Raw genomic sequence first — 27,817 nt, forward strand, 5'->3', positions numbered from 1 at the left:
AAACATAACAATATATAAAACACACAATGTAGAATAGCCCACCCACCCCAAATGTTTGCAACCTGCACCCTATTAAAAGCCCTAGCAAATAAATTGTCCTTGAACAACTTCCTAAACACATATCCCCACCTCCTCAGACAGCATATTCTATTGGGTGGTAATAATTGTAGCCAAGCAGTGGCCCTCCTCCAAGCCTGTGCTACCTGGAGACACGTGTCACTGCCATTAGACGGGGGTCAAGCCCAGACGTTATGGACAAAGGCCCCCGCATTAGCAAGAAGGAAGAACCAGAGGGAATTCATTTTCTATCTCTGTGCCCAGATCGTGTCTCCAGCAGCTGTCATTTCGCAAGAGACCTGACATGTATGCAGTCATTCCCCCCCACCCCTCCATCTACATGACTAACGACTCATCGGAAGCCTCTGAGATAGCAGCAGCCAGAGATCGTACCTCAGGAAACCAGGAAGTGATTCACCCCAGATGCAGCTGTTTGCGCCTTTGTGTCAAACTCAATAAACCCATCAATAATTGTCTCCCGGACCTCCTGGAATTGCGCAAAGCACATAGGTTCTAGTTAGCCCGTCTCAATCACCCTCCTGCCCCACCCCAGTAGCCGACCATTAGAGTCATTATCACCTTATGTTCACCCTGGGAACCATGAGGGGGAAAACCCAACTTCCCCCACCCCAGAGAGAGAGTATATCTGGGCTCACTCTCATCCATACGCCAGCGCTCTCTCTCTCCCTCACACACTCACTGTTATTCTGTTAGTCTGGGTAGCAATGCCAGACCACACAGCTCCCCAGCCTTGCTGGTTAAGCCACGGGAATCCCTACCCCTTCCCCCTCCTTTAGCTGCATGGAACCTCGGAAATCTGCTTCTGGACCAGGTGTAGTATTACCCGTCTTCAGAGGTCCTCCCACATTGGCAAATGTCTCTACTATAACACCTTTGATTCCTAGACTCTGTATGTTGTGTGAGTGTATGTTATTTTTGTATGCGTGTGTGAACATATAATTTGAGTAAAATTCTTTTAAACCTAATTCTATTGCTTCTGCCTTATTTTCTGGTCATGGTATGGACTCTGGTAGACAAAGGTTGCATCCTGCTTAAGTTATGTCCAGTGCGGGTTATTGAATGCTAATTCCCCCATATGATAATTCGTAACCCGGCATTTTGGCTAACATTATGATCGAAGCAACATGGGCTGTTCTCACCAGGAGGGCTTATTTCAGTGGGCGAACTACCAGTAGGTGGCAACTTGACAATTGTAGTTGATAGATCATGATGGGTAGCCGTGCTAGTCTGTCAGAAGCACCTTAAAAAGGTAAAGGTCCCCTGTGCAAGCGCCGGGTCATTCCTGACCCATGGGGTGACATCACATCCCGACGTTTTCTAGGCAGACTTTGTTTATGGGGTGGTTTGCCAGTGCCTTCCCCAGTCATTTTCCCTTTACCCCCAGCAAGCTGGGTACTCATTTTACCAACCTTGGAAGGATGGAAGGCTGAGTCAACCTTGAGCCTGCTACCTGAAACCAATTTCTGTTGGGATCAAACTCAGGTCGTGAGCAGAGCTTGGACTGCAGTACTGCAGCTTACCACTCTGCACCATGGTGACACACTCTAGCTGTATCTGAAGAAGTGAGAGGTGGCTCACGAAAACTCATACCCTGCCAGAAATGTTAGTCTTTAAGGTGCTGCTGGATTCTTGCTCTTTTCTACAACTCTGATTCTATGATTCATCCAGGTTTCTTACCATGAAATAAAAATAATCCTGTTCAAACTGAAATGGGGATTACTCTGTTCCCAGATATGCAGATGGTTTAATGGCTGGTTATATCCAAACCAAACCCCATCAATTTCAATGAGACTTCCTCCCAGAAAAGCTCCACAGAATGAATTATCCCTGGATTCCAAGTACCCTTCAAGCAGTCCAGAAAGACAATTGATCTGCCAAAATTGTTTCCCAACAGCAACTGGCATTCAGAAGTATGCCACATGTGAACATGGCACTGCAGTAAGCTACCATGGCTCACTGCCATTGATGAGCCTATCCTCCATTTGTCTAATCTCCTTTGAAATAAGCAATTGACCATCACCCCATTTAGTGGCCATTCTATTGCAGACGTGTGTGATTGGTTCCCCTCTTTGGAATGGTTTTATGATGCCAGTGGTACGCACTCCACAACTCATGGACAGCCACATTTGTAATACCATCAACTGAAGGTGCCACATTTACTTCCACCTCTGGTGTGAGACCTGTACCTGGTGTGCGATCTTGCAGCTTAACCCATTCCTTTGAGGTTGGCTATTTCAAGGTAAACTCTACCTGCTAACCACAAGCTCCACCCAACAAGGGCCTCACCAACTTTCCTGAAACGTGAGGCCGGTGCCACAATGAGGAGCAGCATTCAGAAGAGCTACAAAAGGGGAGGGCTGTCAGATTCACCCTAAACTCTATGGTTTAACCCACAACATCTCCTTGACACAATGATGTCACTTCCGGTTTTGAACTGGAAGGGATGCTGCATGTCAGCGTGTTGCCTAAGAGGTTGCCCCGACCCCAAATTCTCCTACCAAGTTGCCAGCTACGGCTGGTAACTCTAGCACTGGTTTGTCACTGTATTTGTTAGTTTGTACAGACCTATGAGCAAATTTCTCTGTGCTCTTGATGTCATACTAATTTTTTTGGCTCTGGGTAAAGAAAGCCTGGATGCCCAAGGCCATTCACCAGCTGCTGCCTTTCCAGGTTTTGATGCCACAATGATGTCAGCCCTTGGGGAAATAATTATCTACTTGGTAATTATCAGCATCTCTCTGTCTTAATGGATAAAGGTCGTAAGTATTTTTTTAAGTCAGAAAATGATTATAAGATGGTTCTGTTTGTCTCGTTACCAGACAAAGGGACAGAGGCCAGCAGTATTAAAAGAACACCTGAACCGGAAGACTGTCCTGTGATATTTACCAGATCGAACCTGTAGTGGGGCATTTCAGCAAGCCTCATCCGCCCCCTTCTACGTTCCCACTGAGTGTTCCATGGTGGGATCGTGGCTTAAATGAAATTAATTATGCTTTCTATCAAAGATACAGGAAAGGCTCCAAATGATGCACAGGGATATTAAGTTGTAGGGAACAGCCATCATAAACCGGTGGGAAAAGATGGTGTCACAGAGGCAGGTGTAGAATCAGTATTGCTCAGTCTCCATTCACAGAAGAAGAGTTGGTTTTTATATGCTGACTTTCTCTACCACTTAAGGGAGACTCAAACTGGCTTAAAATCACCTTCCCTTCCCCTCCCCACAACAGACACCCCGAGAGGTAGGTGAGGCTGAGAGAGCTCTTAATAGAACTGTAACTTTCCCAAAGTCATCCAGCTGGCTTTATGTGTAGGAGTGGGGAAACAAATCCTGTTCACCAGATTAGCCTCCATCGCTCATGTGGAGAAGTGGGGAATCAAACCTGGTTCTCCAGATCAGAGTCCACCACTTCAAACCACAGCAGATTGTAACCAGGCAGAAGTTAGGAAGTTGACTGACGTTGAAGAGAGCATGGGAATAGGAATCTGGAAAGGAAGTTCACTCCTCAAAATGGTGGTGCTCTTGATACTGCTGTCTGGGCTGCTCCCTCATGTTGGGAGTAAGAAGCGTTTCGTTCACCACAACGAGGGGAATCGTTCTGTTCAGTGCCGTGTCAATGATCCCTTCCTAATTCTGCATGAGTTTTATCGACCAGAAGACCTCATCATTGGAAAGATTTCTTCTCAAGCCTTTGCCCTACGCCTCGACACTAATTTCAGTGAACAACCTTCTGAGGTTTTGATCAAGTAAGCTATTTTTCCTGCCCGATAGACATGGTAAATATGCAATAACCATGTGACAGAAAATTTGAAGAAATTTGCATCAGTGAGCTTTTTAGGCATTTTATTTGCTCTGCCTTTTGCATGACTTTCACTTATTGTTCAATGAACACAGTACTTTCTTCATTCTACTGCTACTTACAGTGGCATCCTAGATAGAGTGGCATCCTTCTAAGCTCACTGAATTCAATAGAGTTAGAAAGGTGTAACTTTGCTTACTATTCCATTGTTACATATTTACTCCATTCCAGCTCTGTAGTGTGGCAAGCACCAACAATGCAATCCTAAGGACATTTTCCTGGATTAAGCCCATTGAGTAGACTTGAGTAGGATTCTAAGTAGACCTGCTCTCTTAATTTTTATCTCAAGCACAAATTCACTGTCTGTCCTTCAGCATACAACTTTTCTCCCAGCTTCCTCTCTCAAGTCCATTATCATGATCATTCTTACAGCATTATTGTAAGAACTACTGTGAAGTGCTTTTACCTGTGTGAAGTCCTATATAAATGCTAAGTGTTACATATGTATAAAACTTTTCTAAATGTTCAGAAACATCTGATACACACCGACACCAAACACTTGACAATACGAATTTCCATATAACTGTAAGCTCATAGATTTCTTGGTATGAAAGGATAAAATGAGTATGCTGTACAGAAGAAGTAGAATTCTTCAAGCAACAGATAATTATATTAATTTCATGAAATGCAGAACATATTATTGTAAGAGACTGTAAAATCTGAATTCCATCCAGGGTATGTTTATTCAGATGTAAGCCCCACTGAGCTCCCTGTTAAATGTGTTCAGGATTCCAGCCTTAGTTAGGGAAACAGGCTGGTGCCAGTCATAGTTTGAAGCATGAGAAGTTTACATTCTCTATAGTCTTTCAGAGTCGTTATCATTTTACTATGCAGCATGTAACTTTCATTGCAGCGAGGTGCCAAAGAACTACCAGCACATCCTTGCCTTGGCATTTGCTGTAAAGGAGATCAATGAAAACCCCACACTCTTACCTAATGTCACTTTAGGATTCCACATCTATGACAGCTTCTATAATGCCCAGATGACTTATAAGGCCACACTGGACCTCCTTTCCACATGGCACAAGCTAGTCACCAACTATAAGTGTGATGTTCAGAACAATTTGATAGCTATCATCGGAGGACCTGACTCTTGGATCTCACTCTGTATGGCCGCCATCACAAATACCTTCAAGATCCCACAGGCAGGTCGCGTGATTTTTTTTTTTTTTACTTACTACTGGGATATACTTCCATTCTTGTTTTCAGAGCAGATGGGGGATTCTTAAGGAAATTGTGAATGACAAAACCTATTGAAAGAATATCCTAAAACTTTAAAGAAAATTGCACTCTGTAAATCACTCTCGCAAATGGCAGCACCGCAGGTCTGGTTCTCTCAGCCACCACATAAGGTGATAAACTTGTATCAGTAGAACTTGCCCTGCAAGCAGAGCTTCACATGATGGAAGACTACTCTTGTAAAATGAAGAGGTGACATAAGCTGTGAGGCTTGATTCACTTTTAGAGAAACTTTCATTTTATATTAGTAGTGTACCATATTAGAAGAAGAGTTGGTAATTATATGCTGACTTTCTCTACCTTTTAAGGAGAATCAAACCCGCTTACAATCTCCTTCCCTTCCTCTCCTCACAACAGACACTGTGTGAGGTAGGTGAGGCTGAGAGGGCTCCAAGAGAACTGTGACTAGTCCAAGGTCACCCAGCTGGCTTCATGTGTAGGAGTGGGGAAATTAACCCGATTCTCCAGATTAGAGTCCACTGCTCTTAACTACTACACCACACTGGCTCTCATGTTATATCAATAGCAGAGCATATTAGCAAGTGATTTCATGCACAATTTGTATTGCATTAAAATAAACTTGTGTATTTTTCAGCTTACCTATGGCTCTCTTGTCTCATGGTGGACTGACAGAACATTGTTCCCATTGATGTACCAGATGGTCCCCAATGAATCTAATCAGTACATTGGGATTGCCTGTTTACTCCAGCATTTCAGATGGACATGGGTTGGGATCTTTACAGTAGATTATGCCAACGCAGAGAGGTTTTTGCAAGATTTAGTGCCAGTGCTTTCCCAGAGAGGCATTTGCCATTCCTTTATAGAAAAAATGCCCAGATGGGCCTACAATGAAAGAATGTTTGCTTTGCTGTCACGAAACTTGGAAACATTTTCAAAACACATGAACAGTAATGTCAATGTGTTTGTTGTCCATGGTCAACCACCATCCATGTATTATTTGTCTTGGTTTTGTCGCACGGCAGGCCTTCAATCACCTATAGGTAAGGTGTGGATTTGGACAACCCACTGGGAGTTTGAAGCAAGTGCTAATCAAAGAAACTGGGATATGCAACCCTTCCAGGGTGCCATATCCTTGACAGTTCACTCAAATGAACCTCCAGGATTTCAGAGATTTCTTCAGAAGATAAATCCTTCCTGGGCAAAAGAAGATGGCTTCATCCATGACTTTTGGGAGCAGGCATTCTACTGTTCATTGAACAATTCCAGCGTGGGTGAGAATTCCATAGAACCCTGTACTGGGAAAGAGAAGTTGGAGGATCTTCCTGGGCTTTTCTTTGAAATGGGCATGACTGGCCATAGCTACAGTGTCTACAATGCTGCCTATGCCATTGCACATGCTCTAAAGACTATGTATGAATCCCAGTCCAAGTACAGAACATTTGTGCCTGAAAGGCAGCTGCAACCTTGGAATCTGCAGCCTTGGCAGGTTATTTCACCCCATTTTCAGAGCTCTGTTTTCCTATCTTGTAAATATATCTATATCTATATCTATTAGACCTTCCATGTATGTGTTGATATTTTATAATGCACTGTGTTCCAGAAGGCTTCACTGACACAGATATTGCATGTATAGGTACTCATAGGTTATCCCTGAATCATTTGTTTAAGATGTTAAGTGAATCACTAGCTATCGTTCTGTTTTTGGTTTCAAGTTTCTCTCCTTTCTATATAGAATTCTAGGAAGCTATTTTTTTCTTAAGGACTGTCTTAAGTGTGGGGGGGGGCTTTTCATGAGCTCTAAATGGCTCAGAAGTAAAGCCCCAGGATGTGGTGATGGCTGCCAACTTGGAAGGCTTTAAGAGGAGGGTGAACATGTTCATGGAGGAGAGGGCTATTCATGGCTACTAGTAAAAATGGCTACTAGTCATGTTGGCTACTGTGTGAACAGATTGCTCAACTTGATGGACCTTGGTCTGATCCAGCATGGCCTTTCTTATGTACTCAGAAGTAAGGTAAAAATGGGCATGGCTAGGAAGCAATCAATAGATGTTGTTTGTTTCTATTATATTTCACCTTCAAGTTAAACACAGGGGACAGATTGCCTTCAGGGGCTTTCAGCTGCTGAACTTTAAAGTGGGTAGATCTGTCCAGATGGAAAATAAACTAAACCCAATGAGTGCAGCTTCATTATCTTGGGGAGGATTCCAACACCTTATTGTTATTTTTGTTATTTTTGAACTTAGCTCCACCCCTATCTGAGGAGCACCTCATTCAACAACAGTGCTGGAGAAACAATTCACTTTGATGAAAACGGAGAATTAATTGCCGGGTTTGATGTGGCAAAGTGGGTCACTTTCCCAAATAAATCTCTTGTTAAAGAAAAAGTGGGACAACTGAATCCTCAGGCTCTTTTGGGCAAAGAATTAACAATGCAGGATGAAAGAATCCATGTGAACACAAGGTTTAACCAGGTACTTGATTGCACGGAAATGGATGATTGATATGAAATAAATTATTCAGGGTTGTTGCTTTTGTTGTTTTGGTATCTCTAAGGCATGTGAGTGAAGCGGAATGGTATAGTATAGCTCTGTCTCATCAGATCTTGACTGCACTTTACACACACACAAAAAGCATGTAGAATTATGGCGTACAGTATGCCCTTATCACACCATAATATGCTCTGATTCATCAGTGAATAAATGTTATATGAGAAGCAGCATCTCTGCTGCTGAGGGGGCTGCTGGTCAGAACAGGTCCACAGCTGTCATTAGGGACCAGAGGGGAGACCTTCATACGAGCTCTAAACTTCTCTGGAGTAAAGCCCTGCTTGGAAGTAGAATCCAAGTGTCAGGAAGTGGGTATGACTAGGCAGCAGCAGCTTACCAGGCAGATGAAGGAAGAGTGTGTGTGGGAAAAGCCAGTTTTTGTCAGGAGGCCAATAGGCTTCACAACTTCACAACCTGAGTCAAGAAAAGGCCTTCTTGGTTTCATGGAAGAGGAGACACAGGCTCTGCCACCTGGGGCAGTGGAAGGGGACCCTCCTCAGTGTGAAATAAGAGTTTTATGGATAGAGGTGTTAATATAAAGAACCTGGAAAGGACCCCAAACCAAGTGTTAAGGTACAGATTGGACATGTGTGTAGTTGAGAAAGGGAACCACCCTTTTTAAAAAAACATGACCCGCACCCACCCACCCCCCGACCAGCCATTTGGCCAATAAGTTCTATTAAAGGCAACTTTTTCCCATTATAGGAGAGACATGTATTAATTCTGTGTTTGGTGCATAGTTGCTATGGCAGAAAGAAGATGGTAGGAAGTTTCAAATGTTTGGGAAACAGGTTGCAATTACCCTTCTGCACATCTTCTAACACACATCATGCAGGGATGGAGCAAGAATTCATGAGAAACCAGGGCATTTAAAAAAAAATTCAAAAAATGATTACCCTCAACTTCTTCCTACTGGTGCTCTTCTTTCCAATGATGTATCTATTGATGTTTCTGAATAGGCGTTGCCCATTTCTGTGTGCAATGACAACTGCTATCCTGGCTACAGCAGGCAACAGAAGGAAGGACAGCCATTTTGCTGCTATGATTGTACTCAGTGTCCAGAAGGGATGATCTCTGCCAACAAGGGTAGGAGACAAAGTTTTGGCATATATCACATCTGACACCATATCCAACAATAGCTGAAGTAATAACGAGTGACATAAAATATGGTCAAGAGAAGCACTTCATTGCTCGTGGACCATCAGAATGTGGATGGAGACATGTGTTGCAGAAATGTGGGTTGGATCCATCCAGCTTTTTCACTCAATATTTTCCAATTCCCCTTCTTACTCAGACACTTGCCCCTCCTGGCTTTTCTTTACAGAGGTTCCATGATCTTCCACATAGCCTTCTTCACCAGCAGAAGAAATTGTGAGATACAAACCTGTAAGCTTTTCATGCTTTTCATGCCTAACACATCCTCACACATCCTGAATAATGCACATCCTGAATGTGCACATTCTGAATAATGCACATCATGAATAATGCACTTTCAATCCAATTTTAATGCACTTTGCAGCTGGATTTTACTGTGTGAAATGGCAAAATCCACTTGCAAATGATCGTTAAAGAGCGTTGAAAGTGGATTGAAAGTGCATTATTCAGGATGTGTGAATGTGCCCTGTGTCTGTCCAGAGCCTGGCAAGATACCTGCCCATAGCCATGGTTGCACTTTTACAGCTAACAATGGTTAGTAGGGCCATGACGCCACGGCTTATCAGGAAGTAGGGTTGCCAACCTCCAGGTGGATGCTGGAGATTTCCTGGAATTACAACTGATCTCCATCTCAGGAGTGCTAACACTCTGAGCTAATGCCATTCCTTCTGCCTTGGAATAAGCAAGAAGTAAGTCTGATGACTGGCTTGAGATTTTGTGGATTTTAACCTATACTGTTTTTTTTTTTTTAATCAATCAAGTTTATTTCGATACAATATCAGCTCTGAATCAAAATCAAAGTTAGGTTAAAATAATAAAATAATAAAAGTTGATGATTCTAGGAGGGATGATTTGAAGAAGAGGAGGAAAGATTTTCTATGCTGGTTTTATTTTTATTTTTAGTATATCTTCCCTTTGTGATTTTTAAAAATTCTGGGACTCTTGTTCTTGTGAATGTTAACCTGATCTTTTACTGTCTGAAGCCAAAGTGCTATGTATACACTTTTTGAGTAAATGGAATGAAAGGGAAACAGCAGTTCGCTTCCAAATAACGCCGTCTCGTTTTCACTTTGTAGATATGGATTACTGCATCAGCTGTCCACCAGATCATTATTCAAGCGCAAACCACAATCACTGCATTCCTAAAGTGATAAGCTATCTCTCTTACGAGGACTCTTTGGGGATGGGTTTCGCTTTGACGGCTCTTTCTTTTTCTGTCAGCACAGCTGTGGTGCTCGGAACCTTCCTGAAACACAAGGACACCCCCATCGTCAAAGCCAACAACCGGAGCCTCACCTACGTTCTCCTCCTCTCCCTCCTTCTTTGCTTCCTGTGCTCCTTGCTCTTCATTGGAAAGCCTCAGAAGGTGACCTGCCTTGTACGACAAATGGCTTTTGGCCTCGTCTTTTCTGTCGCTCTTTCGGCTGTACTAGCTAAAACCATAACTGTGGTGATTGCATTTGTGGCTAGCACACAAGGATCCAGAATAAGGAAGTGGGTCAGCAAAAAACTGGCAAATTCCATAATCCTTTTCTGCTCCTTTATTCAAGGGAGCATTTGCACTCTTTGGTTAAGTACTGCTCCTCCATTCCCTGATGTTAACACGTATTCAGTGACAGAAGAAATTGTATTGGAATGCAATGAAGGCTCAGAGATCATGTTTTATTGTGTTTTGGGTTATATGGGCTTCCTGAGCATTGTTTGTTTCACCATGGCTTTCTTAGCCAGGAAGTTACCCGACACTTTCAATGAAGCCAAGTTCATCACTTTCAGCATGTTGGTCTTTTGCAGTGTTTGGTTGACTTTTGTGCCTACCTATCTGAGCATAAAAGGGAAATATATGGTAGCTGTGGAGATCTTCTCCATCTTAGCATCCAGCGCTGGCCTCTTGGGTTTCCTCTTTCTCCCTAAATGCTACCTCATTGTGATAAAGCCTGAACTGAACAATGGGAAGCAATTAAGAATGAGGAAAAAACTGTAAAGCATTTGCAAATTAAAGAATCAGAGAATCAAACTGTGTTTCTGATCATAATTAGTCCAGGTTGTCCAGGAAAGGAAAAAAGAAAGTGGTCCCACCCTGCAACTGAAAAGGGGGCAGTCTAAATTCAATCAGGCTAACTCCCAAACAAACTTTAGAGAAGGAATTCTCACAGAATTCAAAATGAACATCAAGCAGAGGAAAGGCAATATCCATACCCATGGAATTCAGAAGTGGCTATAAGCATAGTAGCTTGCATCAAAGGAGAATCATGAGCAGATCTGATCCCACTCTCAGGAAAACTGAGATCACCATCTTATATGCTGTCCCCTGGCTTCAGAGATCTCCAGCTACAACACTGGGCACAATGTGGGGGCTGGAGAGGATTGATGGCTATTGCTTCCTAAACTGCACTGCACTGGTGGAACATCAACAACCTCAAAACATCAATGAAACCTCATAATACAATCATAAATGTGTATGTGTGTAAAATGCCGTCAAGTCGCAGCTGACTTATGGTGACCCCTTTTGGGGTTTTCATGGCAAGAGACTAAGAGAGGTGGTTTGCCAGTGCCTTCCTCTGCACAGCAACCCTGGTATTCCTTGGTGGTCTCCCATCCAAATACTAACCAGGGCTGATCCTGCTTAGCTTTTGAGATCTGACGAGATCAGGCTAGCCTGGGCCATCCAGGTCAGGGCACAATCATAAATAGGAGGCCTTAAATTTACCCAGGTGCCACAGTGTAACAAAATATTAGCAGGTCAACCCCCCACAGGTGTCAAGAGTTGGGGGAAAGTGGGGAGGCCAGTAATGTTAGATCCCCCTGCGGCTGCCCTCAGTTATAGGCCTGGCAGAACAGCTCCGTTTTACAGGCCCTGCAGAACTCCTTAAGATCAGAGTTAAGATCACAGAGCCCTGATGTCATCAGGAAGACTATTCCACCAGGCCAGGGCCAGGGCTGAATAAGGATAAGGGTGAGAGGGTGCGGCTGACTCAAGTTCACCTATTAAACTTCTGTAGCCAAGATGGGATTTCACTGTACTCCATTTCTGGTTTCTAAATCTAACCCTCCCACCTACCCCCCCCCCCCCAAAGAATATCCATGAAAGACCCAATGACTACTCACATCACTGTAATGCAATTTATCTTACTGGCTGATATCTAGCCTTCTCCACTGGGTAGTTGTATCATTCCATTACCACCATGATCCTAAAGCTAGAAGGTTAGGGTCCCAGACCCAAAGCTGCTCCAAACAAAACTCAATCCAAACTTTACCAATGGGTAATTAGGTTCTAAAGTTTCAATAACAGTGCAGCATAGTGGTTAAGAGTGGAGGCCTCCAATCTGGTGAACCGGGTTGATTTCCCCACTCTTCCACATGAAGCTTGCTGGGTGATCCTGGGCTAGTCACAATTCTGTCCAAACTCTCTCCTAGAGTTGCCAACCTCCAGGTAATAGCTGGAGATCTCCTGCTATTACAACTGATCTCCAGCCGATAGAGATCTGTTCACCTGGAGAAAATGGCCACTTTGGCAATTGGACTGTATGGCATGGAAGTCCCTCCCCTCCCTAAACCCCTCCCTCCTCAGGCTCCACCCCAAAAACCTCCCACCAGTGGCAAAGAGGGACCTGGCAACCCTATCTCCTTCCCATCCAAGGTGACTCTTGTGGGGAGAGGAAGGGAAGGCGATTGTACATCAGTCTGAGCCTCCTTAAAAAGGTAGAGAAAAACAGGGTATAAAAACCAGCTCTTCTTATTTTTCTTAATCCTATACCATATTAAGAGTCAGACTTGGTGATTCTGGAGCTTGGGCAAAAGTCCAGAATGGGGCCCCAGAATCACTGCCACCACCCTGAGTCACCCTTCTTCAGGACAGGCAGAGTATCACTTATTCTTTCCTGTTTTGCTTCCCTTCACTAAATATATGTCCGTCCCCCCATTTCCTTTTCTTAGTATGTCTCTCCCCATTCAGGACTGGCTCACTCATTGCATCCCAAGAGACCTTCTTCTTTACCCGAAGTTCTATTCCTGTTGGAACCTCAGAGGCAACAAACTCTCCTGTCCCTGCAGGTGTTGGCCAGAAGTAGTCCACAGTGGGATGCAATTATCCCCTGCCACATTGTTAAAATGATTGGTTTCTTCCTAGATTGTGAAGGATTCCCCATAGGCACTAGCAAGGTAAATAATAAGAACTTTAAGTAGTGTAAAAGAATGACTTTTTCATCAGAACTGCATCTAGAAATACTTTAAATCCAAAGCTCAATGAATCTATAGAACAATTTGACGAAAAGTGGGAGTCATTTTATACTTATATGATTTCTAGTTAAGTGAATGGATGACGTACTGACTAGTCTAAAATATAGAACAGGCAATACTTTTCTTAAAAGGATAATAGTTAGATAAATGAATGATATTTTTGCTTTCATAATTATTTTCTATTTAGATAAACAGTATGGTACTTGACTGATATTTTGGTTGTATACGACTGAGCTTTATTTTCTAATGGAAATTGTAATGTTGTTTTATATATTGAATGATTTACCTTTTCCCTTTTTTTCCTTTTTGTATCCCCCAAAATATAAATAAAATTTAAAAAAAAGAAAAAAAAAGAACTGCATCTAGAAATAGACAGGGCTCAGATGATCATCTGTATGCCCCTTCCCCATTCTATTCTACAGTAGGTTTTCTTAAACTGTTGCCCTCAAACATTGTTTCTTTAATAAAAAACACTTCTGTGTATAAAGTTGTACTTTGTTCCTTCTCTTCAGCCAACTAAACCACCATTTCTGGTTTCTTAATCTGAAAAAAATCTCACAGATGAAAATTAGTTTAGCTAACAGCCCCAACCAGTGCAATACAAATGCCACTTTTGAAATTAAATAAGGCAATAGCTTTCATAATGATTATTATCCAGCATCCTCTAATATGATAGGACTTTAAAAAACAACAACTCTTGGATCATAAAACGAACAAACCATTTTAAGATCTATTTATATTCTTTTCATATATTGATCTATTTTGCATACCAATCACTGCTGGGAAATGAACAGATTTGAATTCAGGAGCAGCAAGAAGATATTTCCATTTATGTCTTTTTTTTTTTAAGCAGTTAACAAGCAAAGTCATCAGCCACATGAGGAACAATGAAACAAAACTGATGTGAGATAATATGGTGGATGGAAAAGTGGTAATTTGTATTTGGAAGGGAATCGTCAGAATGCTGCTGATACTGATGTGGGTGCTGCTGCGTCATATAGTATGTAGGATGTTGTCCATCAATTGCTCCATCTATGATGACCTCTTTCCTATCCGTCACAACTTTTATCAGCCAGGAGAGCTTCTTATTGGTGGGATCACTGCTCAAGTTGGTTTCTTCCATAACTCTCACTCTTTCACAGAGCACCCAAAACGTATTGCGGTTGACGAATCTGTGTAAGGATGGTTTCTTTTTCTGTGACTTGTTCTGATCATTGTAATAAAGCAGTGCATTAGTTAAAAAAAATATATTTTCACTTTTTAGTTACTTCCTTCATAGCCCATCTTTCTCCCCATGGGGGACCCAAAGTGGCTGGTATTGTTTTCCTCTATTCCTTTTTATCCTTACAACAACCCTGTGAGATAGGTTAGGTTGAAAGTATGTGATTGACTCGAGGACACTCTGTGGTAAAGTGAGAATTTGAATGGGTGGGGGAGGGGGTCTCACAACTACTAGACCAACACTGTAACCACTACACCACTCCAGCTACTTGATTTTACCTTTATGCACCTTGCTGAGATCATTGTAGTCATGCAGTGCCTAAGTACCAATAGATTGGCTTTTCATTAGGAAAAAAATGGCATTTTGGGTGACACAGGGATTGCCATTTATTTTGGTGAACTACTATCAGAGGTGAGCAGAAAGGGGTAAGAAACCCTAAAAACATACATCTCACTCACATTGTATCGAACAAGGTTTTGGGGTTAGGTCTACATCATGATATGGTCTCCTAAGATAACTTCCCTTTGCTTTCTCTCTGTTGTTATCAATAGCGAGTTGTCTCAAAATTACACAGAGTGGTGATGGGAGATTGCAAGTGGGGAGAGGATCTAACCTTTAAGCATCCTAGGTCAAATGGAAAATTCATGTATTTGTTTTTGGTCTCTTCTGTAAGGAAGATTTCTGTTGGCACCGGTTCTTTTCTCCTGACTTCTGATGGTTCCTATCAAAATGTATGCATTTTTCAACACCATTTTTAAAATCCATTGCATGTAAATATCAGAAAGGCATGTGTGTAGAAAAGGCATCTAACAATGCAATTCTAGGTAGAGTTACCCTCTTATAACTCCATGAATATGAAAGAGCTTTCAGCACTATTACTCTGCATTAAATTCCACTGTAAGCCATGTATAAATAGGGTAAAATAGTGTTAAGGCATAAATGATGTTTAAAAGGCTGGTATGTTTTTTTTTTAAAAAAAATGAACAGTGTGGTATAGTGGTTAAGAGCGGTGGTTTGGAGCAGTGAACTCCAATCTGGTGAAGCTGGTTTCATTCCCCACTCCTAGATATAAGTGGTGGATGCTAATCCTACACATGAAGCCAGCTGGGTGACCTTGGGCTAGTCACAGCTCTCTTAGAGCTCTTTCAGCACCACCTACCTCACAGGGTATCTGTTGTAGGGAGGGGAAGGGAAGGTGTTTATAAACCAGTTTGATTCTTCCTTAAGTGGTAGAGAAAGTCGGCATATAAAAACCAACTCTTCTTCTTCAAACCACATGAAAAATGGCAATGTCCAAAACTGATGACAAGAATACCATACAAAATTGTACAGATATATGTATAGTATCCTTGGCTGCAGTCAAAGCAGAGGAAATGGGATACAAGAAGGCAAACTGGTTGGCCTTTTCCTGTACTTTTCAAATCCTTTACAATTCTTCAGGGACTGTTTTTTTTCCGGTTTGCGATCAAGTTTATCATTGGCATGTGCAAGCCAAGCAGTTGCTAAAGGCACACCTAATGGAACTGAGTTAAAAATTCACGGTCTAGCTGTGAGGACGAATGCTATAAATGCAATTTTGTTGCTTTGGTGTATATCCCCTTTGCAGGTCAGTCACAAAAAACTACCAGCACACCTTGGCCTTGGCATTTGCTGTAAAAGAACTGAATGAGAATCCCAACTTCTTACCAAACATCAGTTGGGGTTTCTACATCCTCAACAGCTATTACCTTGGAAGGATGACTTATAAGGCTACCCTCAGTCTACTTTCCACACAGAATGTGATCCCTAACTTCCGCTGTACTACCCAAGAGAATCTTATAGCCATCACTGGAGGCCTTTTTTCTGAAATGACTTCTAACATGTCCACCATTTTGAACATCTACAAGACTCCACAGGTAAAGTGTCAATATAGGGATATAGAGACTTCACATTTCTAGCATATGATTTAACATTTCAATTTCATCCATTTGAAAAATGACAATGCCTTTTCTTTCAGCTCACTTATGGGTCATTTTCCCCCATACAGGGTGACAAAACCCATTTTTCTTCCTTGTATCAAATGGTTCCCAATGAAGCCTATCAACACAGGGGGATTGTACGCTTACTTCACCACTTTAAATGGACTTGGATTGGGCTCCTGGCAATGGATGATGACAACGGAAACCAGTTTTTGCAGTCAATAATACCTATTCTCACCAAGAATAGCATTTGTTTTGCATTCACATTCAGATTACCAAAAATGACTTACATAGAGGAAGTGGTAGACTTGATTGTAATGCAGTGGGACAAATATCCAGTTCTGATGAACAGAAAAGCCAATGTATATTATGTCTACGGAAAACCTCCAACCATGATAGTGTTACATGCAATACTGTTTCAGGCATACATTTTCTCATTACCCCAATTAGGTAAAGTTTGGGTTATTACATCCCACTGGGAATTTGAAACCCTCTCTATCCAAAAGACTTGGGATTTTCAAAATTTTGACGGTGCTCTATCCTTTACAGTTCATTCCAATCAACCACCAGGGTTCCAAAAATTCATTCAGACCATAAGACCTTCCTGGGCTGGAGGAGATGGTTTTATTCAGAACTTCTGGGAGCAGGCATTCAGCTGTTCATTGAAAGATGCAGATAAGGAAGAGGAAAATAAGAAGACGTGCACTGGGGAGGAGAAGCTGGAGAGCCTTCCTGGGAATCTCTTTGAAATGAGCATGGCTGGCCATAGCTACAACATCTACAATGCTGTCTATGCTGTGGCACATGCTTTGCGCAACATCCACATGCGTGGATCCAAACACAGAAAACTGGTAGGAAGCAGGAGACTGGACATTCAGAATATAGAGCCGTGGCAGGTACAGAAGTAATTCAAAATGGTCTTCATGTCATCCACAGATAAACAGAACTCCTCTCTTTAAATTTGATTATACTAGAGCTCCTCCAGCTTTGCAAATCCAGTACTTTCAGCTAAATAATAAATGTTTACACCTTTAAAAAAAAAAACCCTCTCTCTTTGTGTGTGCATATCTGGGTGTAGAACATGAAACAATAAATGCAGATCCGGGGAAATGTGGACACTGTAAACCTGGCTATGAAATTTCCAGTGTTGTAACTCTTCTTTTTAGTTGTAGTGCATGTATCTCTGTGTATGTGTCTGGCACTATGTGTGTTCCTCATTTTTGTTACCCAGTTGTAAAAACTCCTGTACTTCCACCAACATAATGAATGCTTACATCTTGATAAAACTCTTTTTATTTGTGAATGTATCTGTGTGTATGTGTAGTAGTCAGAAACAATAAATACAGATCCAAGGAAACTGGGACTTGTCAAACATGTCTGTGAAATATTCGGCATTGTAACCATTTTTGCATTTTTATTTTCTTTTTTCTATCTAGTTACACCACTTCTTAAGGAGAACCTTGTTCAACAACAGTAGCGGAGAAACTGTGCAGTTTGACAAAAACAGAGAACTGGTTGCAGATTTTGATGTGACCAACTGGGTTACCTTCTCAAATGGGTCATTTGCTAGAGTAAAAGTGGGAAAACTGGATCCTCAGGCCTCTTCAGACAATCAACTGACTCTGAACGATGATCAAATTGTGTGGCATAGAAGCTTTAACCAGGTGAGACATCGCAGCCATCATTTGATTCTCTAAATTCAAATCCTTCTTTTGTGAGCAAGCAAATTCCTTCTCTTTAACATGAGGAATGAAAAATATATATATTGAAATTGAACGTGTTCTTTGTTATATAAACAACATAAGATCCCAGCATGGTGTAGTGGTTAAAAGCAGTGGTTTGGAGCAGTGGTTCTCTAATCTGGAGAACCCTGACTTAAACAGGGAATAGAAAGGAGGCTAAAGTGACCATTCGTTTTTGCCCTATGTTTAGTATACAATGCTTTCCTGGTTTTACTGTCCTTTGCTGAACAGAAGAGATTATACTAGATTTCGTAAACTGTTGAGTTTATCAAAAAATATCTCCTTCCCCAGTTTTTCCCCACATTGATTTCTGACCAAGCTCATCTATATGTGTGAGTTAACTGCCGTCAAGTCGTTTCTGACTCATGGCGACCCTATGAATCAATGTCCTCCAAAGTGTCCTATCCTTAACAGCCTTGCTCAGATCTTGCAAACTGCAAATCTATATAAGCTACTTTCAAATACATTTCAGATTAACACAGTGTGTTCTGATTTATTTTCCTCAAAAAGAAGCAGCATCTTCTGTACAGCATGAACAGGCTTCCGAACAGAAAGACGTTCGTTTTTCTCCCAGAAGCACCGTTTTTATCTCCCTTTTTCAGTTTCCTTGTCATGACAGAATTAGAGCACCTTGATGGTTCCCACCTCTGTTATGTGTATCATAATCCCTTTATGGCAGACAATCCATTCTCAAAAGGCAATCGCTGGATGCTATCTTCCCCTTCCATTAATGGACAGGTGCTTCCCCTTTCTGTCTGCAATGACCAATGCCCGCCTGGCTACAGCAAGAAAAAGAAGGAGGGAGACCATTTCTGCTGCTATGATTGTACTCCATGTCCAGAAGAGATGATGTCTGAGCAGAAGGGTAGGAGGCATGCTGTAAAACTTCCTTTTTAAATAGTAAAATCAAACATCTGCCCCGGCCCGTTTGTCTTCCATTTGATATGCAGAAATCAGGAGATGCCTGTTTTCATGACACAGAATTTGACACCATCACTTGAGTGAGGCTGGGAATTCTGATGGTACTTACAGCACAAAATCGATAATAGAAATTGGCAACTTCTTTATACATGGATACCCATCCTAGCCTTAAGATAGGGTGGCCAGCTCCAGGTTGGGAAATGCCTGGAGATTTTGGGGGATGGAGCCTGAGGAGGGCAGGGTTTGGAAGGGGGGGACTTCGATGCCATAGAGTCCAATTGCCAAGGCGGCCATTTTCTCCAGGGGAACTGATTTATGTCGCCTGGAGATCAGTTGAAATAGCGGGAGATCTCCAGCCACAACCCGGAGGTTGGCGACCCTACCTAAAGATAACATTTCCCAAAGAAATAACGCAGTTGAGAATGTAGAGAATCTGAGTGTGGAAACGCATACTAAGTCAATCTAGCCTGATTCTTAGGAAATCCAACACATGTGAAGGAAAAACTGCCAGGTCGTTCGAGTTCTTGTGAGTTCATCTCCCATACCAATGTGATTCTGAAGATTCATTCCCTTCCTTTCTTTCCTTTCACTGTCACCCTTCCTCCCTTCCCATATGTCTTTTTGTTGTTTGAAATTGTGGCTGGCATTCTTTGCTATGTGCTTTCACAGAGACACAGCCAGTTGCATACAGAACGAGACTCTCTTTCTCCATCTCTCCCAGTCCACCCCTTCTACCTGGTTTTCCCAGTGAGTGATATGGTGGACTCAGAGATACAACCTCTATGAAATGTCCTCAGGGAATCTGGTGGCACAGGAAGAAGGGAGAAAGAGATTCTTCCAGTTTTTGTATTGGCTGCTTAAGAGGCTGTTTGATTGGTTCGTCATGTATGTACTGTATTCAGAGCAAAAGTAAGAGTTCTTCTGTAGCTCATGTGGACAATTATCTTGGAGATGTTGGTCACACATTGAAATCCTTTCTTTTTTTCTTCAGATGTTGATGCCTGTGTTAAATGTCCAGATGATCATTTTCCCAGCAAAGACCGTAACCAATGCATTCCCAAAGTTACAAGCTACCTTTCCTATAAAGAGACTTTAGGGATTGTTTTAGCTGTATTGACTATATCTTTCTCTCTGATCACAGCTTTGGTGCTTCAAAACTTCATGAAACACAAGGATACCCCCATTGTCAAAGCCAACAACCGAAGCCTCACTTACATTCTCCTCATTTCTCTCCTGCTTTGCTTACTCAGCTCCTTGCTCTTCATTGGACAGCCAGGGCAGGTGACCTGCCTTCTGCGCCAAAGTACTTTTGCCATCATCTTCTGTGTGGCCCTTTCCACTGTGTTGGCCAAAACCACCACTGTACTTGTGGCCTTTGTCGTTACCAGACCAGGGTCCAGGATTAAAAAGTGGGTGGGCAAAAAAATGGCACATTTTATTGTCCTTTCTGGCTCCTTTATTCAAATATTGATTTGTACTCTTTGGCTAAGTACTTGCCCTCCATTCCCAGATAAGGATATGCACTCGCTACCAGAGCAAATCATACTGGAATGTAATGAGGGCTCAGCTACCATGTTTTACTCTGTCCTGGGCTATATGGGATTTTTGGCCATGGTCAATTTCATGGTGGCTTTCCTAGCCAGGAAGTTACCAGACAGTTTCAATGAAGCCAAGTTCATCACTTTCAGCATGTTGGTCTTTTGCAGTGTTTGGTTTTCCTTTGTTCCAGTTTATTTGAGTTCCAAAGGGAAAATCATGGTGGCTGTGGAGATCTTCTCCATCTTGTCCTCTGGTGCTGGCTTACTGGGTTGCATCTTTTTTCCTAAATGCTATATCATTTTGCTGAAACCAGAATTGAACAAGAGGGAGCAGATAATTAGGAAACTGTGAAAGATTTAGTCATCTTTGGTCTTGAAACCAAGATTTGGGCTGAATGCTGATGGCTGTGTCTATGACGAATCAAGGATCTCTTATTTGTTCCTTACTGCCTAGTGTCACCAATCAAAATCCTACTTCAGGACCTTGGCTGCAGTACAGACTCAAGAAAGGAGAACAGGAGGCCATTTCAGTAGTCATAGTCTTAACAGAGGGAAAGTTTTCCTCCAGTAGAAGTTTCTACATGGGTTAATAATAAGAAATGTAGTCTAGTATGATATATTTCTTGTCAAAAGAGTTGCAATGCATACTTTTAAATCAGTTTTGATTAAAAGAACACCTTCAATATTATTCTGTGCATTTTTGCAGTGGTGGGGGGAGGTGGAAGCTCATGTTGAGTACTGTCCAATATTCCCAAGATTCAAATGCTTCTCTTAGAGGAATGCCAATCACTAGACCTGCATAGTCATTTCCACTTATTTTAAAGTTACACATGAGATGGGTGAAGCTAGAAGACATCTCCATGACCTGCTTTCTATGAGCAGAGATTTTTTAAGCAAAATATTATTTAATGACCTTACATTTATTTGAAGAAGAAGAAGAGTTGGTTTTTATACCCTGCTTTTCTCTACCTTTAAGTAGTCTCAACCCGGGTTACAATCACCTTCCTTTCCTCTCTCCACAACAGACACCTTACTAGGTAGGTGGGGCTGAGAGATTTCTGAGCAAACTGTGACTAGCCCAAGGTCACCCAGCAGGCTTCATGTAGAGGAGTGGAGAAACAAACCGTGTTCACCAGATTAGACTCTGCCGCTCATGAAAGCCAGTGTGTTGTAGTGGGTAAGAGAGGTGGTTTGGAGCGGTGGAGTCTGATCTGGAGAACCAGGTTTGATTCCCTGCTCCTCCACATGAGTGGTAGAGGCTAATCTGGTGAACTGGATTTGTTTCCCCACTCCTACACATGAAGCCAACTGGGTGACCTTGGGCTAGTCACACTCTCTCATCCCCATCTACGCACAAGGTGTCTCTTGTGGGGAGGGGAAGGGAAGATGATTGTAAGTCGGGTTGATTCTCCCTTAAATTATAAAGTCAGCATATAAAAATCAACTCTTCTTCATGTGGAAGAGTGGAAAATCAAACCTGGTTCTCTAGAGTCCACTGCTCTTAACCACTACACTATGCTGGTTGTATTTGACCCTACAAATAATCTGAACTAATAAATCCAGGCACTGTGTAGCCAAAAGCTGAAAATAACTTTCTGCAACAAATTATATCCCCCCACCACCATCTTTATAGCTTCTAAGTTGGTAAACAAGAAGAACCTCTTAATGCTCAGTATTTGGCCCAGAGACTGAGAGCTGCGGAACACTATGCTGCATAGAAAGTGATTTAAATGACTTCCTAAGGATTCAATTCCATAAGGCAAAGACATTCAAGCTCAGCATTTGAATATCCGTTAAAACACCCAAAGCCAGCATGACCAATGAATTCATGTGCTATATTGACTGGGGGGGTGTGGGGGGGCAAGTAATCTCTGTTTCCATCAGAGGCACAAATGAATTTCCCTTTGTTTAGGATATTTTTTCATACTATAGCACATTGGTAGAACTGAAACCAAAATAAGTCAAAATGGTTCCAAGTGCAATTGTGTCTGTTTTTGAAAATGTTAAATGTTCTTCATTACAACTTGCAATTACATGTAAAACACAGTAAAGCAGACGATATCCGTACTAGAGGGTGTGAGACAAGGATGCCTCCTGGCTCCCTTCCGGTTTAACATATTGTTAATTCCCCCATAAAGCATTTTCAGGAGACAGACATTTGTTCATTATATGGCGTAGTTATTTCCTTTAATACATACCGTAAGTGGACCAATGCCCATTTAAGTTGTTCATAATTGTTTTGACCCCAACAGGCTTTCCCACTGCTTGAAAAGGAAGGAAGGAGTCTTGTTGACCACCCAAAAGAACTGCACTAGTGTAGTCAAGAGGAGAACCAGATGAGACTGAGTTCAAAATCTGGCTGCATCCAGCCCAATCCTATCTTTTATGTATGCTGCTGATTTCAGTAGGTTCCTAGGACTTTAGGTGGGATCCAGGCAGCTTTTTTACTCATCCTTATTCACTTTTCATCCTTATTATAGCACCTGGTCCCCTATCTCCAGCCTAATATTTGGAGTGGCCAAGGTAGCCCCTCCTCCTTTTTCACCAGCGGTAACCCTTTAACATTATTGGGAAGTTCTGGATTCTCCAGCACCTTGCCAATGCCAATGCTGTGAACATAAGAAAAGCCATGCTGGATCAGACCAAGGTCCATCAAGTCTAACAGTCTGGTCACTGGTCTAACAGTCTGGTCACTGGTCACTTGTGAGCTTCCTAGAGGCCAACCAGGTGCCTCTAGGAAGCTCACAAACCAGACGACTGCAGCAGCATAGTCCTGCCTGTGTTCCACAGCACCTAATATTATAGGCATGTTCCTCTGATCCTGGAAAGAAGAGGTATGCATCATGACTAGTATTCATTTTGACTAGTAGCCACAGATAGCCCTATCCTCCAAGAATATGTCCAACTCCCCTCTTAAAACCTTTCAAGTCGGCAGCCATCCCCACATCCTGGGGCAGGGAGCTCCACAATTTAATTATTCATTGCTCTTGCCATATATCTATACTCAACACACACACACACATATATATATTCATTTGCTCCAGGGGAACTGATCTCGGTCACCTGGAAATCAATGCTAGGAGATCTCCAGGCTCTGCCTGGAGTTTGGCAACCCTATATAATCTAGAGTTTTCTAGATGGAAGAAATCAGTCACGTAAGCCCCCACCTTGTCTGAATCCATATTGCCCAGAGAATATTACCCATCCTTGACAACACAAAGGAAATCAGCAGGCCTGACAGAACTTTGGAGGGAACAAATTCTTGTGTCCGTGCATCAAGTTTCCAGGGTAGCAGGTGTAGAGCCCAGAAGTGGTCCTTAGTGGGATGCAATTATTTCCAGCCAAATTATCAAAATGACTGTTTTTTTCCCCCTAGTTTGCAATGAAATTCCTGAAGGCACTAGCGAGGTAAATAATAAGTACTTAATTTAAAGAGTGTTCATTGATGACCCTTAATCACAATGGTGTTTAGATATCGACGGCATTCAGGTGATCATTTGTACACATTTTCCCCATTCTACTTTCCAGTAGGTTTCCTTAAGCCATTGCCCTCATATATTGTTTCTTGAGAGCCAGTGTGGTGTAGTGGTTAAGAGCAGTGGACTCTAATCTGGAGTACCGGGTTGGTTTCCCCACTCCACATTAAGCCAGCTGGGTGACCCTGGGCTAGTCACAGTTCTCTGAACCCTCTCAGTCTCACCTACCTCACAAGGTGCCTGTTGTGGGGAGGGGAAGGTGATTGTAAGCCAGTTTGATTTTTCCAGCGTGGTGTAGTGGTTAAGAGCAGTGGTTTGGAGCGGTGGATTCTGATCTGGAGAACCGGGTTTAATTTTCCACTCCTCCACATGAGCAGTGGAGGCTAATCTGGTGAACTGGATTTGTTTCCCCACTCTTACACATGAAGCCAGCTTGGTGACCTTGGGCTAGTCACACTCTCTCAGTCCCACCTACCTCAGAGGGTGTCTGTTGTGGGGAGGGAAAGGGAAGGTGATTGTAAGCTGGTCTGATTCTTCCTTAAGTGGTAGAGAAAGTTGACATATAAAAAACAACTCTTCTTCTTTTTCTGCTTCTTCTTCTTCTGCAAATTGTCTCTGTGTATAATATTGTATCTTATTCCTTCTCTTCAGGCAATGACTTCATCACATCTGGTTTCTTACTCTGAAGAAAATCTCACAAGTGAAAAATGTGTTAGCAAACAGCCACGCAATACAATTTTCACTCTTTGAAATAAAAAAAATGCCATCGTTTTCATAATGGTTATTACCAAGCTTCCTATAATATTTCAGGACTTTTTTTTTACTCTCAAATCATAAAATGGACAAAAAAGTGTAAAACCTCATTATATTCTTTTCATATTTTGATCTATTTGGACATCACAGCATTGCTAGGAATTGAACAGCTACCATGGATTCTAGTTCAGGAGCAGCAAGGGATTTTTTGTTTGTTTGTTTGTTTGTTTAAAGCAGTGAACCAACAAAGTCATCAGCCACATGAGGAATGATGAGGCAAAACATGGTGGACAGAAAAGTGGTAATTTGTATCTGGAAGGGAAGTCTTAACATCAGGATGCTGCTGGTACTGATGCTGGTGCTTCCGGGTTGTGCCGTACATAGGATGCCTTCCATTAATTGCACCATCCGCGATGACCCCTTTCCTATTTCTCACAACTTTTATCAACCAGGCGATCTTCTGATTGGTGGGATTGCTCTTCAGGTTGTTTTCCTGAATAACCTTCCCTCTTTCATTCAACACCCTAAGCATATGGTGATCGATGAACCTCTGTAAGGATTTTTTTTTTTCTGTAACTTGCTCTTGCCAGCCTAGGGCCAATTAAGGTATAAGGCAGGATGATGGAGACAGCCCCAATGTATGCAAGGAAAGTGAAGTGGAGTGAAGCCTCCCTCCCATCCGCTTCCCAGCAAAGGCACTTCCAACCGGGCCAGCCGACAGGTGATTTAAACCTAACTGCTGGTCCGTTAGGTGGGAGACACGCAGCCCGTCCAACAACTGATTATCGGGCTGAATGCTCAGCCATGCCCACAAACCACTGCCGCTGAGGTGTCCGCCCACTATGAGAAGCCTTCTTGCCTCCCTCCACAGCCCAGGCAGCCGAAACAGGTTCCAGGGTAATTCCTGGAACCCGAGCTCGTCATTCCATTTTATTTGTTTCATGTATGACCCACCTTTCTCCCCAGTGCGAACACACAGTGGCTTGTATGGTTCTCCTCTCTTCCTTTTTATCTTTACAACAACCCTGTGAGGTAGGTAGGCTGAGAATATACGAATACGATTGGCCAATGGTCACATAGCAAGCTTCCACCGTCATCCAACCCGTATGCATTTGCAACATTATTTGTGAAACGACTGCATGTAAATGTCAGAGTAGGTGTATAGAGAAGAACAGGCATGTAACAGTGCAATCCTAGACAGAGTTACCCCCCGTTAAAACTCTATGAAAATCAATGGACTTTTAACAGTGCAATTCTGCATTAGATTGCAGTAAAGAGACCAAGTATAAACGTGGCAAAAATGGTCTGTAGGCATACATGATGTCTCTTAGCAAGCACTAGAAACTATGTGGCAGAAATCCACAGATTCTTTATCTCCAGTGGAGGGTAACACAGTCCATCAGCTTCACACAACTATCAGGCAACAATTGCAGCCCAACCTCAAACCAGGTTTCCTATATGGATCCAAACCTTTGATTCCAACATGGAAATCATAAAAAACATCTGTCATCTGTTCACTGTTTTATACCCTCCGATACGTGTTGCTGTATCAGTTCTCTGCCTAGAAGCTGGCATAAAGCAGATAGTCACATGGAGAATGATTGGGTCCAAAACTGACAACCATGATACCATGTGAAACCAAACCGCTAAGAAAATGGTATCCTTGGCAAAGGCAAAAAAGAAGAAGAAAAAACCCCAAAACAAAACAGGCTTCTCTGTTGGTTCTTGTAGGTTATCCGGGCTGTGTAACCGTGGTCTTGGAATTTTCTTTCCTGACGTTTCGCCAGCAACTGTGGCAGGCATCTTCAGAGTAGTAACACTGAAGGACAGTGTCTCTCAGTGTCAAGGGTGTAAGAAGAGTAATAAGAGTAATAAAGGCTTCTCCTTGCCTTTAAAATCTCTGACGTTTTTATAGGTACAGTTTTCTCTGCTGTGCAATCAAGTTTAAAATTCGTATTAGACAGACGAGAGTATTGTGTTGTTAATATTCAGTTCAGCTTTTCATAATGATAATCTTGAATTAGTTATTAGTTGAAGCGTACAGTCGTAATAGTTTTGTTTTTGGTAATTATTGATGAAGCATAAAATAGAAATGAATGTGTTAAGGAGTTACGAATTATAATGTAGATTCTATATTTGTTATCAGATATTTTATTCTGGGGTATGAACATGTAGACAGGTTATCCTGGGCAAGGAGAAAAAAGAAATGTATTCCTTTCCTAGCTGCTTTGCCCCTTTCCTTTTTCTGGACCCCCTATAAAAATGAATTTAAAAATTTCCAAAAAAAAAAGTTTAAAATTCGTATTACCTTTAAAGTGGCCAAATTTGGATGGCGAGCTATGAAGACTAGGCGAGCCTGCGTTGAACTTAATGGATGAATGACTTTTATATATATTGACTGCAATTATGTATCATATTTTATGTATCACATTTTAAAATCATGTTCTTAATGGCTCCCCCATGAGTAAGTGACTTTTTTTGTCAAATATTTATTGGTGTATATAGTAGTTATCCTGTTACTATGTATATATTTTTATCTGCTGGTCTTGGACCGTATTAAAGTGATTGATTGATTGATTGATTGATTGATTGATCAAAAATTCATATTTATGCAAGCCAAGCAGTTGCTCAAAGCACAGAAAAATCAATTCATAAACTGGAAGTTCAGCTGGGAGGACAAACACTGTAAATGCAATTTTGGTCGCTTTCCTAAATATCCTCTTTGCAGGTCAGCAACGAAAAACTACCAGCACATCCTGGCCTTGGCATTTGCTGTCAAGGAGCTGAATAAGGATCCCGATTTCTTTCCAAACATCAGTTTGGGATTTTACATCCTCAACAGCTATAACCTTGGAAGGATGAATTTTAAGGCCACCCTCAGCTTACTTTCTGCACAGCGGAAGCTGGTCCCTAACTTCAGCTGTGATGACCGGCAGAAATGTATAGCTGTAATTGGAGGGCTTTTGTCTGAAACCTCTGCCCATATGGCCTCCGTCTTGAACAGCTACAAGACTCCTCAGGTAAGCGATAAACATGGGGCTATGGAGAATAAATGACCACTAGGGTTTCCAGATCTCTCTTCACCACCGGTGGGAGGTTTTTGGGGAGGAGCCTGAAGAGGGTGGGGTTTGGGGA

At 42.1% G+C, this 27,817-nt stretch overlaps 2 protein-coding genes across 2 annotated transcripts; both read left to right on the forward strand.

Annotated features, from left to right (window-relative positions):
- Positions 1-3,586: 3,586 nt before the first annotated feature.
- Positions 3,587-10,817, forward strand: LOC130490518 (vomeronasal type-2 receptor 26-like). The gene is made up of 6 exons (XM_056864342.1): positions 3,587-3,822; positions 4,789-5,080; positions 5,770-6,621; positions 7,379-7,606; positions 8,641-8,767; positions 9,913-10,817. The coding sequence occupies exons 1-6, from the start codon at positions 3,587-3,589 to the stop codon at positions 10,815-10,817; spliced, it is 2,640 nt and encodes an 879-aa protein (XP_056720320.1).
- A 3,216-nt stretch (positions 10,818-14,033) lies between these two features.
- On the forward strand, positions 14,034-27,738 carry LOC130490519 (vomeronasal type-2 receptor 26-like). The gene is made up of 8 exons (XM_056864343.1): positions 14,034-14,248; positions 15,901-16,189; positions 16,321-17,148; positions 17,689-17,916; positions 18,733-18,859; positions 19,907-20,800; positions 23,051-23,084; positions 27,411-27,738. The coding sequence occupies exons 1-8, from the start codon at positions 14,034-14,036 to the stop codon at positions 27,736-27,738; spliced, it is 2,943 nt and encodes a 980-aa protein (XP_056720321.1).
- Positions 27,739-27,817: the final 79 nt, after the last annotated feature.

The sequence above is a fragment of the Euleptes europaea genome, chromosome 18, assembly GCF_029931775.1.
Source record: "Euleptes europaea isolate rEulEur1 chromosome 18, rEulEur1.hap1, whole genome shotgun sequence".
NCBI classification, from domain to species: Eukaryota; Metazoa; Chordata; class Lepidosauria; order Squamata; family Sphaerodactylidae; genus Euleptes; species Euleptes europaea.

Bases quoted from the DNA above. Each gene is read 5' to 3' on its own strand.
- LOC130490518 (XM_056864342.1), top strand. From the start codon at position 3,587: ATGGTGGTGCTCTTGATACTGCTGTCTGGGCTGCTCCCTCATGTTGGG. The intron at 3,823-4,788 runs GTAAGCTATTTT...CTTTCATTGCAG, and splicing joins CCTTCTGAGGTTTTGATCAA to CGAGGTGCCAAAGAACTACC. The intron at 8,768-9,912 runs GTAGGAGACAAA...TTCACTTTGTAG, and splicing joins GATGATCTCTGCCAACAAGG to ATATGGATTACTGCATCAGC.
- LOC130490519 (XM_056864343.1), top strand. From the start codon at position 14,034: ATGCTGCTGATACTGATGTGGGTGCTGCTGCGTCATATAGTATGTAGG. The intron at 14,249-15,900 runs GTAAGGATGGTT...TCCCCTTTGCAG, and splicing joins ATTGCGGTTGACGAATCTGT to GTCAGTCACAAAAAACTACC. The intron at 17,917-18,732 runs GTGAGACATCGC...ATTAATGGACAG, and splicing joins GGCATAGAAGCTTTAACCAG to GTGCTTCCCCTTTCTGTCTG.